Source organism: Osmerus mordax, chromosome 19 (assembly GCF_038355195.1).
Source record: "Osmerus mordax isolate fOsmMor3 chromosome 19, fOsmMor3.pri, whole genome shotgun sequence".
Lineage (NCBI taxonomy): Eukaryota > Metazoa > Chordata > Actinopteri > Osmeriformes > Osmeridae > Osmerus > Osmerus mordax.
This window is the reverse complement of record NC_090068.1, coordinates 6,301,436-6,318,315: the sequence shown is the minus strand read 5'-3', so window position 1 is coordinate 6,318,315 and position 16,880 is coordinate 6,301,436. Positions and strand designations below refer to the sequence as shown.

General features: G+C 44.5%; 2 protein-coding genes across 5 annotated transcripts; both read right to left on the bottom strand.

The window, feature by feature from the left end:
- Positions 1 to 446: 446 nt before the first annotated feature.
- On the bottom strand, positions 447 to 9,242 carry rabgef1 (RAB guanine nucleotide exchange factor (GEF) 1). 2 transcript variants are annotated; one of them, XM_067257192.1, is made up of 11 exons: positions 9,162 to 9,242; positions 7,454 to 7,651; positions 6,784 to 6,968; positions 5,661 to 5,750; positions 5,181 to 5,201; positions 4,528 to 4,694; positions 4,114 to 4,195; positions 3,666 to 3,798; positions 3,215 to 3,306; positions 2,846 to 3,102; positions 447 to 2,710 (listed from the first exon to the last, which is right to left on the bottom strand). In XM_067257192.1, the coding sequence occupies exons 2-11, from the start codon at positions 7,630 to 7,632 to the stop codon at positions 2,297 to 2,299; spliced, it is 1,620 nt and encodes a 539-aa protein (XP_067113293.1). In that variant the 5' UTR covers positions 7,633 to 7,651; positions 9,162 to 9,242; the 3' UTR covers positions 447 to 2,296. The 2 variants fall into 2 exon arrangements, with proteins under 2 accessions (XP_067113293.1, XP_067113292.1); XM_067257191.1 differs by lacking the exons at positions 5,181 to 5,201; positions 5,661 to 5,750.
- Positions 9,243 to 11,845: 2,603 nt separating this feature from the next.
- Positions 11,846 to 14,409, bottom strand: kctd7 (potassium channel tetramerization domain containing 7). Of its 3 annotated transcripts, none has more exons than XM_067257617.1 (4): positions 14,096 to 14,409; positions 13,236 to 13,408; positions 12,616 to 12,794; positions 11,846 to 12,273 (listed from the first exon to the last, which is right to left on the bottom strand). In XM_067257617.1, exons 1-4 carry the CDS (start codon positions 14,402 to 14,404, stop codon positions 11,897 to 11,899), a joined length of 1,038 nt encoding a protein of 345 aa, XP_067113718.1. In that variant the 5' UTR covers positions 14,405 to 14,409; the 3' UTR covers positions 11,846 to 11,896. The 3 variants fall into 3 exon arrangements, with proteins under 3 accessions (XP_067113718.1, XP_067113719.1, XP_067113720.1); XM_067257618.1 differs by having other exon boundaries at positions 14,108 to 14,409; XM_067257619.1 differs by having other exon boundaries at positions 13,236 to 13,405; positions 14,108 to 14,409.
- Positions 14,410 to 16,880: the final 2,471 nt, after the last annotated feature.

The window sequence follows — 16,880 nt, the reverse complement described above, 5'->3', positions numbered from 1 at the left end:
CCTGTTCAACTGCAGCTGTGACAGGGTAGTTGAACACAATTATATTCTTATTTTCTAATATGGACAGGGATGGAACTGGTGTTACTGTACTTTTAAATAATGGCTGGTCAGAGGGTTCTATTTGTATATACATTCCCTCTAAAATCATTTGAGAACACACTGAAATGGGCATGTGACATGTAACCTAGCCTTCGGAGAAACAATATGTCCCCTGACCAGAAGATGTCAGTAGCAAGTCATTTGTGACTGGTTTCTGCTTCCTCAGGGGTGTCCATTAATTCAACATTACTAAAGCTAAATCCAAATGAGTCAAAGTGTACCTCAAACCGCATCGCAGTTGTATAGCAAATATTTACTTAAATTCCCCTGAATCAAAGACATCTTCCACATGTGATGAGACCGACTATGGTACATTGGGCAGGGATATAAAAATCGAAACTCTTCAGTAGAATTTTGCAACTTCAAGGTTTAATTAATCAAATTCAAGCACATCGTCAATAGACACTGTACAACAATGGTTCTATTAATGCACAACGTCAGTATTACATTATAAATAGGGATGTGTTAAGCATTCTTTTTTAAAGTGGTCTTAAACATACACGTTACACGTCTTTACACATAAGCTTATCAGCAGCCAGAGATTAATTGTGTTGCACAGTACCTGTAATGTACAGTACAGTACCAATGATACAGTGACAGTCTACCAGAATGAATGTTGAAGTTTGAGCCCCAAGTCTCAGCCAACCGTATTGTGATTTCTCTGAAATGAGATAAAAGATCCACTATATGTTTATCTTAAAAAAAAAAAAAAAATTATGCCAAGTAAAAGTTAACATTTTATTTAAAAGTGTTCAAGTTTAAATGAAGGTTACTGTGGGCATTTATAAATCTACTCATGTCACTTTATAAATATCGACACTGCAGTGCTTAAACCTAGGATCAAATAAATGTACCAGTGACCAAATATCTACATTTCTAATAAAAGGGTTAAACTTAATGAGTCTGCATTTAAGGCGATCTTAACCAAGGAGAGTTAGAGGCAAAGTTTCTAGAAAGATCCCTTTTTATAGTTTTAATAGACTGATTTCTCCACTAAAGTACACGTTTATCAAGCACAATAGTTCCACAAGTAGAAACAATAATTCCCTGTTGACCATGTAAAATACCGCTCCCAGGCACTCAGTACCACTTACAGATTAAAGTAAGACTTGAAATTTCAAACATCATTTACATCAATTATCAGCTCTTCATTTAAAAAAAACTTTTCATAACTGGTTCAATGACTGCCACTTAAAAACCAACTTAAGATACTGCCGAACATTAAGGAAACAGCTTATGGGCAGTTCCCTATTTAAAAGCATAAGATCTTCGGTTTGAAGCCAACCTGAAAGCTGTTTTCCTCCCCACCGTGTCTCTGTTGGTGAGCAGCTCCTCCACCTTAACGAGTGACTCAAACCGAAGGGAAGTGAGCTCGCGTAAGCAAAACAAGAACAGCTGCAGAGGTCATAGCTTCCGAGGGTGCAGATGTCAGCATTTGTTGTTCTGCATTTGTCTAAAAAGAATATACCTCAGCACTACAACGTTGGAGCAATAACGTGATGCGTGCTATTTGGAGTGTATTGGAGTGTTTGTACCATAGAACATGGGTAGTGATGACTAAATGTTGCGGCGTAACAGTGACATTTTACATTGGTGGATATGTAAACATGAGTAAATGTTACGTTTTGAAAACGTTTTCAGGTGTTAGCTAAAATTGAGTGTAACAATGTAACAAGACCAATGGTTGTATGCATAATGGTTAGATAGCTGGCACTGAATAGCCAATTTCTTCACCTAAGTGCTAAGGAAAATAAACTCAGTATTACTACTAAGCTTTTTGCGGGAAGGGAAGAGAGAGATATTGCTGATACTTTGATGCCAGGCTGCTTCAAGATCGCTGATACAGTGTAATAGGAGTGTGTGCATTCTGGGATTTATAGTCCTGTTCCATTTAGGTCCCTAGTCCTTTTCCATAGCACCTTACGCTGTTCACAGATCAGAAGGTAGTTAACATATCAAGTGATGTTGATGTGCTCCCAGACCTGTGCACACTAATCCTGTGTCTACAGTGCTGGGCGAGGGCCAAGGGTCTAAAATGGAATCAAGCCCAGGCATAACTATATTAAAATGTGTCTAGCAGCAGTGACTTGGGACTTGCAGAGGAGACAGCTAGTCCTTGGGCCTTACCACAGTTCCATAAATATAGGTGTCATCATCTCCAAAGGTACCAACTGTCTCCAGAAGGGGCTTAACTACATTACCCAGCGAACACCTGGGGCAGAAGCGGCGGCGGTAGCCGGTCGTTCTCTATGTTGTCCGAGTCGATGGCTGAGGGAGCGGGCGGGCGGATCTCCAACGGGTACTTCTGCAAGATCTCCTGCACCTCGCGCTCGACGCTCTCCTGCCAGGAAATGAGGTCGCTCTGCAGGCTCCGAGCCCCCTCCATGACCCGCTCCTGGCGGCTGCCCAGGCTGGAGAGCAGCTCCAGGTTCTGATAGACCTGGGCCAGGGCGGGGCTGGAAGGGCCTGGTGCTGGGGCGGCCTGGGACAGGCCGCCCTCGGACTCGCTCCGGCGCGGGGAGCCCTGGCCTGACATGTAGCGCTCAAAGTCCTCGGGGCTTAGGTTGAGAGACTGGGCGTCCAGCTTCTCTATGAAGGCTACGGCGCAGCACTGGAGAAACGGAGAGAGAGAGAGCACGAGAGAGAACAGGCGTCAGAATGCTTTCACAATGAGGAGAGGCACCTGCGCAGCAAACACAGGTGTACACAAAAGGCGGTGCCGGCAGCCCCAGTCCACGCCACACACCAGGTTGGTGAAGTAGTATCCGTCCTCCCCGGTCATCAGTCTGCTGGGGTTGCAGAAGCGGGTGATGTACTGGATGTTGGACTGCAGCCGCGGGGGGTTGGCCTTCAGCACGATGTAGATGAGCGTGGGCAGGAAGTCGTCCGCCGAGGCCGGCTCGTCCTTGGTGATCTTGATGGCGCTGAAGATGTGCTTGCTGCAGCGCGTGATGCAGGCCAGCTTGTCGCGCGGCACCCGCTTCGAGTCCATCTCGATGACGTCTGGGGGGGGGGGAGAGAGACACACACACGCACGCCGGTCAGTTTGACCTCTCACTTGGATAGGGATTCTTTGGGGGACGTTCAGAGTGGAGAGTCACCCATTAGGCCTCACCTGTTATGGCTTTCACCACATTGTCCGACACCTCGGGGTTCTCTTCATCGACAGGTACACACAGCATCTGGATGGTCACCCAGTGTAAGGCCCTGTGAAATATACGCCGAACACACTTCAGGTGCAATGCAAAGCGAAAAGCCATAGAGACATGGCCGATGACCTACGTCCCCAGAGAAGCGATGGGTAAAAAATATATACACACATATAGAGTCTGTGTTATATTTATGCGGGGCTCACTTGTAAGAGAGATGTGTCGAAATAAACAACAAACCATTCGCCCAGTCAGTCAAAAGCAGAGTGTATATTTTCACGTGTCGTGTTTTTTTTTTTTTTCATGTGTCATGCCTCACTTCCAGAAGTGTCCACGCCCATAGCAAACACGGCCTGTTGGCCCGTGCTTTGTGTTCAGTCACTGCTCATTGGCAGGCGGGCGGACAGGCAGGCTCACCGTATCCTGTTCTGAGTGGCTAAGTCCTTCTTCTCGTCGTCGGTGGTTTCCGGGCAGAAGACGCTCTTGTACAAGCGAGTCATGATGTACTTCTCCACCTGATCCATCACTCTCTCCACGCTCTCTGACGAGCCTGGGAGGATCCATTAAAACGGCTCATTTAATCATTTACGAGAAGATTAGTCATGGTGATGCAATTTGGTTAAGTGGAAAGAAAAATGTTGACCCAGTGTGAAGGTGTTCCAAAATGCTAAACTCCAAAGCACTCCGCCAGCGAAAAAACACCAGTGGTTAAATAGTTAAGTACCTAAGTCTCCATATCATCATCAACACCATTTTAAGAGAAAATCATATATAGTATTAAAAAAAAACTGTAAAATAACTAGGCTTATCAGCTCTGGTATTCACAGATAACAATTGAACATCATGTTAAAATGATTAAGTCAACCTTTGAAATGTGTCATGAGGCGATCTGACAGGTTTTGATAGAAGTCCTGAACGCACTCGGACAGCTCGTCAGCACCGAGGTCCTGGGAGGACAAAGGTAAAAGGAATTTTCCAGAACCATGCAAAGATCAATACACACGTAATTCATTTTAACATTCGCATGGCAATATTACATTCTAGTTCCACAATGAAGATAAAATTACTTTCTATTGACACCATAGAAAATCTGATTAACTAAATTACATTATTGAATTTAAAGCACTGAAAACACAACATCCTAAAGCAGGCTGGGCTAGGCTTCCTCAACAGGCTAGGGTCACAAAATTCAACACAAGTGTCCCTTGAATTACGTTGAAATGGAATCAATTGCGTCTGCAGATGCAAATAACCGACAGCCGCTCAGAAAGCCGCCTACCTTCTTGCTGGCCATGATCTCGATGAAGGCTCGACTCTGCTTGTGGACCTCGCGTCCAGGCTTCGGCAGGGACTTCAGGAAGTCCACAAAGTCTCGGGTGGCGCGGTCCGTCTCTATGCTGGACTGGCGGCTGATGGAGGGGCTGGGAGTCTTACCCTCTTGGTTCTCTGTTGGTGACACACGGAGGGGGGGGGGGGGGGGGGGGGACGGACGACGACGACAAGACTTATTACCTACGGCCATGTTCCTCTTCAGGGCTCCACTAGCTACCTGACTGACCAACGTATGATGAGGCCTCAGGCTACCTGAACAGACTGTGTGGTGGTGTGAGAAACAAATCAATCAGTTAGGGCCGGTTGAGCATTGGTTGAAGAAGCGTTTTCAATATATATATATCAGCTTCAACTATTTAATCAGCGGGACTTGAGACCTCGTATCGAAAAGTTGAAAACATTTTGAGCCCTTCTACGCTTAATGGTGTTACTAGCGGCACCTCTCACCCTGTAACCTGAACTCGTGACCTCTCCCGCTTGCTTTTTGTCAGCTACCATAATCCCAGCTCCTACATAGCAATACTAAGAGAAACAAAGGACTCAATCATTTATGCCGTGAAGCTGGCAGACAGACGGACGGACGGACAGACAGACACCCACCTCTCAGCCTCGCCACCAGTGCTGCCACAACAAAGACCATTCGATGGGGGTACAGACAATAAACAATGTGTGAGTGTAATGCAAACAGTACTGAAACGACTGATGGCACACTCTATCAAGTACATCAACACACACCAAAGTGAATATACACACTAGTCGGCACACTGCCTGCAGTCTGTTTCCTAATGCGTTCTACAAAAATGCATCTGCCTTGTCACACACACACACACACACACACACACACACACTCACAGCAAACATTTTAAAAGGCAGTTTGGCTGATTGACCTTTCAGCCAAACAGACCAAGCCAATCTTAATGCTACCAGCTTGAAGGGATACCATTAGGGGGAGACTATTCCTCTAAACTACTCCTCTATCATGGGTTTCCAAAAAGAAACCCACCCAGGATTTCCTAGTAGGTGTGACTACTAATAGGAACTCGAGTCGGGGCCATCCACTCCGACGGGATTGACCATTACCTTCAGTGGGGGAACCCATTTCCCAAGGAGGGGTAAACATCCCTCTCCAGTCCCGCACCCCTGGAACCTTCTCCTCTCTCTCAGAGGGGTCTGGGAAGGAGATGGACCAGGGGGTGGAGGCGGGGGCCAGTGGCCCAGAGACACAGACAGGGGTCGGGGGAAACGGGAGGAGAGGTCATGGGGGGGAAGGGGGGGAGGGGTCCAACATGGAGATCAGACGGAACAAGGTGGAATGGATGTGGGTAATGAGAACAATGAACGTCACAGAATAAACAGATGCAAACCAATAAAACGACGGCGGCTGATAAGTAGCGGTCGGCTCAAGTGAGAGAAAGAGGAGGGGGAGAACTGAGGAGTTGAAATGGTGGGATTGCAAAACTATTTCCTTATCGCAAGGTGTCAAATTTGAAGGATGAGTTGTAAAGCCAGGAAGGAGGAAAAAAAACACGAGAGAATAAAAAATAAAAAGGACACTGATGTAAATAATAAAAACATGAGTGATGGAGACTGGGACACCGATCATGAGAGAGAAAAAAAGAATAATAATAATAATTTTAAAAAAATATGGCGGTCAAAGGGTCATCTCCACGCTGAGATAAGCAATCGGAGAGAGAAGACGAGAAAAACGACTTTGCCCTTGATTTCAATTCGGCCCACGACCGTCGGAACGGGCCCGAGTCTATATCAGTCCTAGCCGGGGAGGTGTGTCTGTCAGATAAGACGCCTAAACATTCTTGGCTACCTCTAAGCCAGGCTATAATAGGCAGTAATGGGCTTGAAGGAAAGGAGGATACCTAGTGGATCAATCTGTCTGCCGTGAGCTGGAAGTGACCTGCGTTAGCGCATTTGGGGATCACTGCCAAACTGAGCTCGTGGGAAAGATGCTGTAGTCTGATGAAAGACAAGACGGCAAGCCCCGGGGTGGGAGGAGTGTGGGTGGAAACGTGAACATGATTGTTTTACTCATCGCCCGAGTCTTAGAAACCCTGTCAGTCAAGCCAGAAACCTGTGAACCTTTTTCTGTCTTTGTTGACAGTCAATACACCGTGTTGACCAATGAGGTGCCTTGTATATTGTGGTGAAAGTAGATGGTCAAGCTCGTCCTAAGGAAAACAGCCGGTACCTTTCTTAGGGGCGGTCCGCGACGAGGGACTGAAGAATTTCTTGACCGTGGTCACCTTGCGGGTCTTCTCATTGGTCTTCTTCTCTTCGAACTTGGAGAAGGTGGTGAGGGAGGGCTGGGGCTGGGGCTGAGGCTGGGGCTGAGGCTGGATGCTGGCATAGGCAGCTTCCTCCTCCCTCTGCAACCTGGGAGAGGCAAGACGGACAGAGGGCAGGCAGGGAGAGAAGGAGCCAGCGTTTTACTGGGTTACACGTGGTGGCACTGCAGAACATACGAAACATTCGGATCCCACTTTTCCCTACTGAACGTAAGACAAACGTGCACGTTTGCATGAATCGATGGCAGAGGGGAAAACTAAGACTATCAATATCTGATATTCTTATAGTCGATATCGAATCAAATCTGCCGGCGAACCCCACCCCACCACCTTAACTAACACATTTTCTGCGGGAAACCCTGAACAGTATGCTTGTGCTTTGGCTTAGCACGTCATGCCATGCGTGACAGGATAATTACATCTGATCTGATATGTCAGGAAATGTCATGCCTGTGGGCAGCGAAGCCAGGGGCCCTGTATGGATCGCTCTCCTCGCTCGCTGTGTTTCCTCCTAAGCTAAGCAGCACCACCGTCAGCAGCACCACCGCCGCTCACGTTGCCCTCCCTCCTTACTTCTCAGCGAAGGCCCAATCCTCCTGGATCTGCTTCTGCCGAGCCTTCTGGTACTCCTCCCTCCAGCACTTGGAGCACAGGCCCTGCCAGGCCAGGTTGCCGTAGTAACCGCATCCCTTGTTGCACAGCAACTCCGACTGGTCCACGTGGATGCCGCGGCGCTCCGTCCGCAGACTCATGTTGTTGCCCGGGCACCCGCTGGCAGGGAGAGATGACATCGTCATGACGACATTAAGGGCATGCCCTCACGAGACAGGGAAATGGATGTAGAATTCCATTTACTTGTTATTGTGGATTTCTACATACAGTTAGGGTTTGGTGTAGGCTTCACCTGCATACGGCTGAACCATGATTCAGCTGAGGACTAGGATTATTGACAGGCTAACTTCCAGTTGCTGACGTGAAGGAGGGCTATTTAACACACCTCACATAGGCCTAGACCAGTCTCCACTGGGTATCACAGAAAACTGACTGCTTTCCACATAGCAAGATTCACCGACTTCTCAAGATAGTGTAAAGGAAAAACGTACACATCCAAAAATACTTCAAACACAGCAAATTTGCGGCAGTTACGTGACTGATTAGATGACACCCCTCTGACATTTCAGCACTAAGGTGCCACAGGGCAAAAGTCAGTCTGCAGGGAAGTGAAAATAAGACCTACTCTGAGAAACAGCCCCCCTCCGAATGAGACAGCAAACTACAAGTTGGAGTGTTTCGAATCTTAAAGAAGCCCACTTGCAGCCTAGGTCCACTCCTTACTTCCTCATAGGAACATCAAGTCAGATGCCTGATGTGTGTGTGTGTGTGTTCCTAACCGATTTGCAAAGCACAGCAGCAGAGTACTTGGTGGGGTGTGTGTGTGTGGGGGGGGGGTAACAGGAGCCATCTCCATGGCAGGAAGCACAACCATCAGAACATTAATATTTCAAGTAATGCTAACACTGCTTGGCTCTGAGCGGAGAGGACACTGTTGTGTGGATATAGTGACTGCAGAGAACTCCTAATGTGTTGTGGATGTTTCCAACGGGACGTCAGGACTTACAGGACCCAATGTGTTTGTTAAAAATAGAATTTGGTAGGTTGTTAATATGAGTTTTGACTATACTTACATGCAGCTTGCATTATACAGGTCCTCTTATTTGCTTCTAAGTAGGTAGGTTAATCGATCCCAAAGAGTAATTGAGTAAGTAACAGGAGTACATTGTCTAAACCTCAGTTAAAACAGTCAAAGGTTAAGTATGAGTAATCTGTATCAAATATGTGTCATAGCTTTATCAGCAGAAATTGCTTTATCTGCGACAGGCATAAACTGTCAACATGGTCCAACTGGGAGCATGACGTCACCAAAACCGCACATACACACACACACAAACATCGTTATGCCTGTGCTGTTAGTCGCGTATAATACATAAACAGCCGTCCACTAAAATGACAGCACGCAGGGAAACACATGCGCGATTAAATCTAACTACAGTTTTCAAATGCAAAAGAGGGAGCTCAGTTTACGATATTCGATCCTACCGAGTATCTATTAACTCAAATTTAACAATAGAGGAACGCGTTAGCTTGGATGGCTATCTAGCTAGTGCTAGTGAATGTGTTCAAGTGCCACTTCAAGGGAATATGCATCTAGAAAGCATTATCAAACTGCCGAATCTTTGATCGGTATTTTGCACATGACCTGGCAATATCATTTAATCCTTACCTTATATTACAGTTCTCAAGGACGACTTCTCAGACCAGTGAACCTCGCTTACTGTACTCCTTGTTTCAGAGTGAATCTGGATGGTGAGTATAATAGGAGGCGGAGCTTGGTGCGCCTCTAGCGGTGGGAGTTCAGTGTGAACATTAATCGGAATTTTCACAATGTTTTATTGTTGGACATATTGTTACATTTGTTTAACACTGCCCGGTCTGCAAAATAATGATATATTCAACAACTAGGATGTTTCTAGTTTATTTCTACAGTGTGCTACCCTTTGTCCATGCACTGTGTGTTAATTGATGAAGTGATCAGTATAAAATATGCATTTTATTGACAGGAGGAAAAAATGACTACAGGGACCAATGTACAGACTAAGGCAAACTGTATTTGAATCTTATTATAAAAAACATGAAATATACATAACTATTAGCACAGTACAGCATAGCATTACAACAAATAATGCAACAGTATGTTAAAACAAGATAGTATTCTTGCCAACTTAATACTGTAGTAAGTCAAGCTGTGCATTTTTTTCAACTGTCCCATGCCAGGAGCAGCCAGGTTTTTACTGGACCATCTACGGAATCTGCAAATACACATTCACCAGCCAAGGTTGTAATTTTAAAATGTGCAAATAACAATCATTATTTTTCAAATGCCTTAAACATTTCAATAAATAAATAAATAAAACTGTATTTCCTTCCAAAATCAGGCAGTTGAGCCCTCTATATGATTTTAGAATTGACACCTAACAGCAAGAAATGGGGATCTAGAACACTTGTCAACGGAGTAGCAATCTAATCCTGATAAACAGGGAAGGGGAAATGGGATCAAATAAGTCCCAACTGAAACCTGCATATAACATGACATTGATTGCACAGAACAAGAACACAACAAGAACTGTCTGGGAAATCTGACAACCAATAACACAGTACACCGTCATGTGTTTGGTTCTAATTGTCTTTAAATGTATAACTACACGGTAAATAAATATTTTCAACATACCATTGATGGGTTCTTCCTTCAAAGTGGAATAGAGAAAACACAGGTGTGTTGCACACAGAAAATTGCACATCATCATTTGATCCCGAGCCCTCGAAGAAAAGGATATATCCTGACATCATACAATCTATTGGGACTAACATTTTTAACAATTTTATCAGATGACTAAACACAACAGAGTGACAAGGACAGAGTGACTGCATAATCCCCATGTCCAGAAAGAAAAACTATTTGTGGTCAGGTGATTCTTGATTTATTAAACTATTTGTTTGAGAATCATGCCCTTAATAAAAGGCACTTAAGCAGAAATTCTAATATATCAGTAAAAACATTATATAAAATGACCATATGAAACTGCTTATCCATACCATGCTGCTAAAGAAGGTCAAATTAGTGTACTATATTTTGTGGCAAATAGATACATGCAACGTATCAGCGAAATCTGTTCAATTTAGGAATGTACTGATCCTCTATGACCCAAAGATGTCACCACTGAATGTGTGATGTTCTTCTTTTACAGAGAAGTCGATGTTTTTAGATCTCTCCTACTGCGAGCTTGTGAGAAGACACTCCATCTAGGTAACCTAGAAATACTGTTTCCAGAAGTGATCTATAAGTTCTGTTTCAGAGATTATCTTAAGCAGGAAGCACATGCATTGTTTTCAATGTTCAGTTAAACAACTTTGTAATTTGGTATCTCACAGAAACCAATCAAGGTCAGATAACCTAGCCCTTGCTCCTTTACCCTACTTCATTTTCAACTCTCTAATTTCCTTTGGGTTTCCAAAACGGAAATGATGAAAAGAATATGTTGCACAGGATGTGTAGAATTTGGTTAAAAACAAATACTTTTTTCTGGAAGTCAGTGTACAGTTTTCAGAGAAGGCGAAAATGACCACTGCACTTCAAAATAAGCAGTTGTGAAAACAACTGTGACACACATTCACTATGGTAGTCCAACAACTGCCTATTGAACCACAATAAACTTAATTGTGTCAGGTTGAGTTTAGACTTTTCGACACACGCTAATCACAGACAGACAAGCTGCACATTATTAATGGCCTGACAAAATCTGAATCCTAATTAATTAGGTGAAAAAGCATTGACAGAATCAGTATAAGTAACAAAAATAAAACATTTACATGTAGCTATTTACAGTACATGGAAAATATCTCAGCAGCTTGTTAAGCTGCATCTAGTTCAGTTGTGAGGGCTCTCCTCAGCTACCAAAGGTAACCAAAATCACATACTGTACCAGGAAAAACTTCAAAAAAGTACGGTTAAAGCCAAAGGGAACAGAATAACATGTAGACACAAAATTAGATCAATGTTACCCTTTTATAAAAGAAAAACCTTGGACAGTTCACAAGCTAATGCCTGAAGGTGCACAAAACTCCCAGAGTTTAATGAAATAAAATAAGCAAAAGAGTACGCTGCCATTACTGCGACTTGGGTAAATGCTGGCAACGAAGAAACAAACAAACAAAAACGAGCAATTGGGTCACAAAATACAAGCGTCAAAGCCAGAATCTCACCTGTCTACAATCTCAGCAGCATGAGTCGGTTTCAAATCTCGAAGAAGAGGGTGAGGTCACTGATGACTCTTGGCTAATAGGATCAGGATGGAAACAAAGGCCTGCCCATTCACAAACTCACTGTCCACCTCCAGACTCATTGGAACCACAATGAGATGTTCCCCTTCACGCGACGACGACACTCGCCTCGCCCGCCCTTCACCACCACGTGATCTTGAACTCGTAGATGGGCCTTTTGCAATAGTAGTGGTTGATGAGGTGCTTGTCGCAAACGCCGATGCACTGCTGGTCGGCCGTGATGCCGCGCTCCGCCAGGTCGCTGACGATGCAGTGGAGGAGGTCATAGACGTCCGCCACCGCCTCCCAGGGCCCGAAGGACACGTCCACCTCGCAGTGGTGCTCGAACAGCTTGGCCTCGCTCTCGGTGCGCTCGAAGCGCAGCGAGTTGAAGAGCGGCCGCTCGTACGGCGTGATGGGCATCTCCTCCTTGTAGACGCAGATCTTCAGCTTGGCGAAGCGCGCCTTCCTCTGCATGGCCCGCAGCTTGGCGATCTCCACGATGCGCTCCAGATTGTCTGGGGAGAAGAGCTTCAGTTAGTGCTGAAGTGCGGCACTTTCCTTGCAATTGTGAATGCTCTTTGTGCGTTTAATTTTTTTATCCATATGAAATGCATCTACATTTCAACAAAACAAGGAGGAATTAAAGCATGTCGTTGCAATTTTACACAGTGCAGCGGGAGCAACATGACCCGGTTTAGTTCATCAGAGGTGTCATTTTTAGCTCTTGATCAAACGAATGCATTCTGTTAAATGTGTTGTATACGGTAAATGTGGCTGCAACGTTACCATCTGTCAAAAGATGTACAGGTTAAACCACCCTGCTTGTTCAGTGTGTGAGAGTGGGGAGAGCCAGTCACCCTTGTAGTAGGGCATCAGATCAAGGAAGGACTGGCGAACTCTCTCTCCTGTGAGTGGCTGAGCGTCCTCCAAGCTGTCCAGCAGAGGACCAATAGCGTAGTACTGAGCCTCTCTGTGCACCGCCCTCACACGGTCTCTCTGAGGTAGTTCACCTTCTCGCAGGAAGTTTAAGATGTCTCTGTATTCAGGAGCAAGCACACACATCGTGCATACATTTACATTTAGTCATTTAGCAGACGCTCTTGTCCAGAGCGACTCACAGTCAATACAGGGACATTCTCCCCGAGGCAAGTAGGGTGAAGTGCCTTGCCCAAAGACACAACGTCATTTGCAGGGCCGGGAATCGAATCGGCAACCTTCTGATTAAAAGCCAGACTCCCTAACCGCTCAGCAATTTGACCCCCCTACAGTGTGTGTATACATAAACACACTATGCAGTTTTTTCAAGGTTCAGTCAGTTTATACTTGAAACGAAATCCTACCCTCTGTCGTTTGGTTCTTAGAAATTATGTGATGATACTGCTTTGCCAGAACAGAGTCGGTAGATGCCCCAACTTCCATTAAAATAAGAGGCAATACTTGCAACAATATGTTTTGTTGAATGAAGAATAGGCCTCACCCGAAGTACGCCCCATCGCGGTCGATAAAGAAGCGCCCTTCAGCATCACGTGGAATGTGATGACGCCCGCTGAACATTGCTGCCAGCATGGTGTCATCATATCGCCGCAGAGTGGACAACCTGGTGGTGAAGTTGGTGCCTCCCACATTGAGAGGGATTACCTCAGGAAACTCCTGGTGATTGGATAGAAGAACATTATATTACTGGTCTGGGACAACTTGTACTAGTGCCTGCAGCAGCACACATTATCTGTCAGATAGGTAACAAATGCTGAAAGATACTCATTTCAAAATATGATTTTGATTCCCATGGCCTGGATGTCCTTTGTCACTTTAGATCATCTTGACTACATGCTCATGCTATTAATAACCAGTGGCAATTACAGGCTTACAACTAAGGATATTATTCTAATCACAGGCCAAATCTCGACAGGACATATTGAGTATATCCGCCCCATGTCAATACGCTTGACACTTTGCACATGGGCTTCCCCAGACACGATTAAAGAAGGTCAATCCCAGGAGAGCTACATTGAAAAGGAGCCAATTAGGACAGGGGACCAGCCCTTTATATGGGGTGCTGGACCAATCAAAATAAAGACCACGAAAGAAAGAGCTACTCGGATAGTTCATCTGTTGCCTGTGGAGATAGATCTATATAATTTACCGGAGAAAGGAAAATAATTCAAATAGGCCTATATGTAACCTACATATTTAGAAATACGCTACACATGGTGAAAAAAAATGTCGGTGGAGAGCGACAGAGATGGCGATGTTTATAACAGTTTGGCTATGACCAGCGCACTCACAGTAAACCCTTTAATCCCCTTTAGACAGCAGCCAGAATAAACAACAACAAACGCCCATCCTTACCTCTTCAGATGCGTTAAGTGTGGAACGGAGAGACTTGCCAAGGTTGAGGTTTGGTGCGGGGGTAGCTGGCTTTCGGAAATCATCCTCTGCAGAGTCCGAACTCGACATCGCATCGGCTGGTTTATCAGTCTCACTTGCGGCCGAGAATACCACCATCACTCTCGGCTGAGGGAGCGCTCGTCTCTCCTGAGCGAACCTCCTTACCCTTGAAGTAGCCACGGGTAACGGGCTCGATATATTGAAAGAGACCGGTGGACGTTCTCCGTTAGAAGCCTCGTCTGATCCATACTGCTGCATGCACACACACCAGGTCCGCGAGTGGCCAGAGGGTCAGGTGAGCTCGATCCAAATGCAGAGGATAAAGCAAAATCTACGTTTGCTAGTGAAGGAGAGAATAACAATATCATCTATCTGGAGGTGTGACCTGTCAAAACAGCTTGTGTCTCTGCAGTAGGTTTGCCGTAAGTTAACCTATTTTACTTTGCTTGGACTTGCGCTGACGTACTCTGACATATTGCAATACGGCAGCTCCAAATGTAAGAGTCCGAGGAGAAGCCCACATTAGGTAGGCTACGGCCACAACCACAAACTGCTGTACGCCCACGGTAGGCTACATCCACCGAACTGCCACAGCGGATGGGGCTACGTTTGATACGTAGATTCGTCCAAGAATTCACGATATACGTACGTCCTAAAACCGACCAATAGCAAAACGTTCTCTTTGCTGTTGAAAAAAAAGAAGAAAAGTATTACAGATCACATTTTGTAGTATTTGAACTATTCTTAATCTTAGCCTGATCAAGACGGTTAGGAACATTTTCCACAACAGGCTGCTGTAGCCTATCGTGATCATGAATTTCGCATTAGATAATATCTAAATGTTATCACTTCTTAAATGAACTTTGATTATTATTTCCTATTTTAAGTAGGCCATTGTTTTGTGTTGTCTCGTCTACAATCACCTTCAAGAAAAACAACCGTGTTGAACTTGAGTTCATTGAGTTGGACTTTCACTTTCGTTATAGCGCGCGGGAAGTGTAGGAGTACGATATAAACTACTGTAGGCATAGTGGGGCTGGTTTGTAATTTCTCCCTGAATTTGTTATTCTTTTTATTAACTTTAATACACCGGTGAGCAATAATAAATGTCACTTGCGCGAAAATAGATTAACAAAACTAGAAACTATTCTGGCACCGAATCACCGAACCATTTGCATTCCACGCTCTCTTTTTCATCAACGAAGTTTCGACAATGGCAGGTAATTGCAGGAAGCGACATTTCAGTAGACATTTGTGTCAGTTAGACTTAGTATTTTTTGTTTTAGAAGTACAACATTAATTACGGTAACTTTATATACTTAATATTTTATTTTATATGTTATTTAAATTCTAAATCCACTTAGTATTGCTAGTTTACGTACCCTTAGTATAGTTAGACCTCATATTGAGATTCCTATGTTTAATGTATGCACCTTCCTGCCAAAGCAAATTCCTTGTCTGTGCAAACTTTCATGGCGATTAAAACCCATTCTGATTCTGATGCGCCTGGCTTTTGCAGTTTATTCTATCATTTTAAAGCCATATTGAAGGTTTAGCCTTATTCTTTTTAACTGTCTGGTCACATTCTTTTTTACATTACCTATAACATAATATGCATCCTTCTAATTAATAGGACTTTGTTTTTAAACTGGGCCATATATATTCTAAACTTTAATTAGGGACACACTGAATTCAAGATAATATGATCACTAATAGGCCTATGTTTGTGTGTTTAACAACAGCAAGTGAGCTCCGAGGGGTTCGTACAAGGTTTGTTGAAAGGGTGTCGAAAGCCGTGATGGACCAACTGTTGGACTACCTGGAGGACGAACAGGTGCTGAACACAGCCGAAGTGGAGGAGATCAAGGAGGAACACAGGCAGAGGACGGAAAAGGCTCGTCACATCATAGACACCGTGTGGAGGAAGGGTGACGCAGCCTGCGACAAGTTCCTTACGAGTTTCCAGAATATAGATGGCACCCTTTACAATGAGCTTCAACTACGCCCTAGGCCCGTCTGATGCCATTGAGAGAAGCCATAAACTAGGTATGACATTGAACCTCGCAACATGATTGAAATGCAAACCGTGTGTAGCTCTCCATCCTAATTCTGTTTGAGATATCAGTCTCTCCTCTGTAGGCCTGTCAATCTGAATAGGCCTTGGTTTACAGTCATGGTGTCATGACTGTCTTTCTGTCCCCCTCCCTTGTGGGTGTGTCTGTGTTTGTCTGTCAGATTCCACGTGAGGGTTACAGCTCGTTTTGTCTTCGATCATTACCACCACCTGTTTTGTGTTACCCCGCTGATTACCCTGTCTTTTTAATGCCCTTTCTGTGTGCAGGTACCTGTCAGGTTGTCTCATGTTGCCCCCCCCTCCCCATCTTGTGTCTCGTGTTGGAATGTCGGTTTTCCAATAAAACCTTGGTTTGCAGTCAACTGCCTCTGACTCCTTGGAACGCTACCTGACACATGGACTAGCTTAGGCTATTACACTACCATACATGCTCTTTAATGTTTATTGTGTTTTTGAATGTTGGCCATCAATATTTGTAATATTTGAAATGATTTGAATATTCATGAATCATTTTACATTCATAAACATTTTGAATAAAGAACACATTTTAATACTGACCTTTGTTGTAATTTTGCAGATGAAGAGATTCCTCTGCTATATTTGTAACTGTCTCTTCCTTTGTGTCTATATTGTATTGTACAGATTAGTCAAGCACACCAA

What these genes read in the sequence shown, in the direction of transcription:
- rabgef1 (XM_067257192.1), bottom strand. Translation starts at nt 7,632, where the DNA reads ATGAGTCTGCGGACGGAGCGCCGCGGCATCCACGTGGACCAGTCGGAG. An exon ending in GATTGGGCCTTCGCTGAGAA is followed by an intron (nt 6,969 to 7,453) that starts GTAAGGAGGGAG and finishes TGCCTCTCCCAG; the next exon opens with GTTGCAGAGGGAGGAGGAAG. An exon ending in ACTGGTGGCGAGGCTGAGAG is followed by an intron (nt 4,695 to 5,180) that starts GTGGGTGTCTGT and finishes TGTCACCAACAG; the next exon opens with AGAACCAAGAGGGTAAGACT.
- kctd7 (XM_067257617.1), bottom strand. Translation starts at nt 14,404, where the DNA reads ATGCAGCAGTATGGATCAGACGAGGCTTCTAACGGAGAACGTCCACCG. An exon ending in CTGAAGAGGTAAGGATGGGC is followed by an intron (nt 13,409 to 14,095) that starts GTTTGTTGTTGT and finishes TCCAATCACCAG; the next exon opens with GAGTTTCCTGAGGTAATCCC. An exon ending in CGCGATGGGGCGTACTTCGG is followed by an intron (nt 12,795 to 13,235) that starts GTGAGGCCTATT and finishes TCCTGAATACAG; the next exon opens with AGACATCTTAAACTTCCTGC.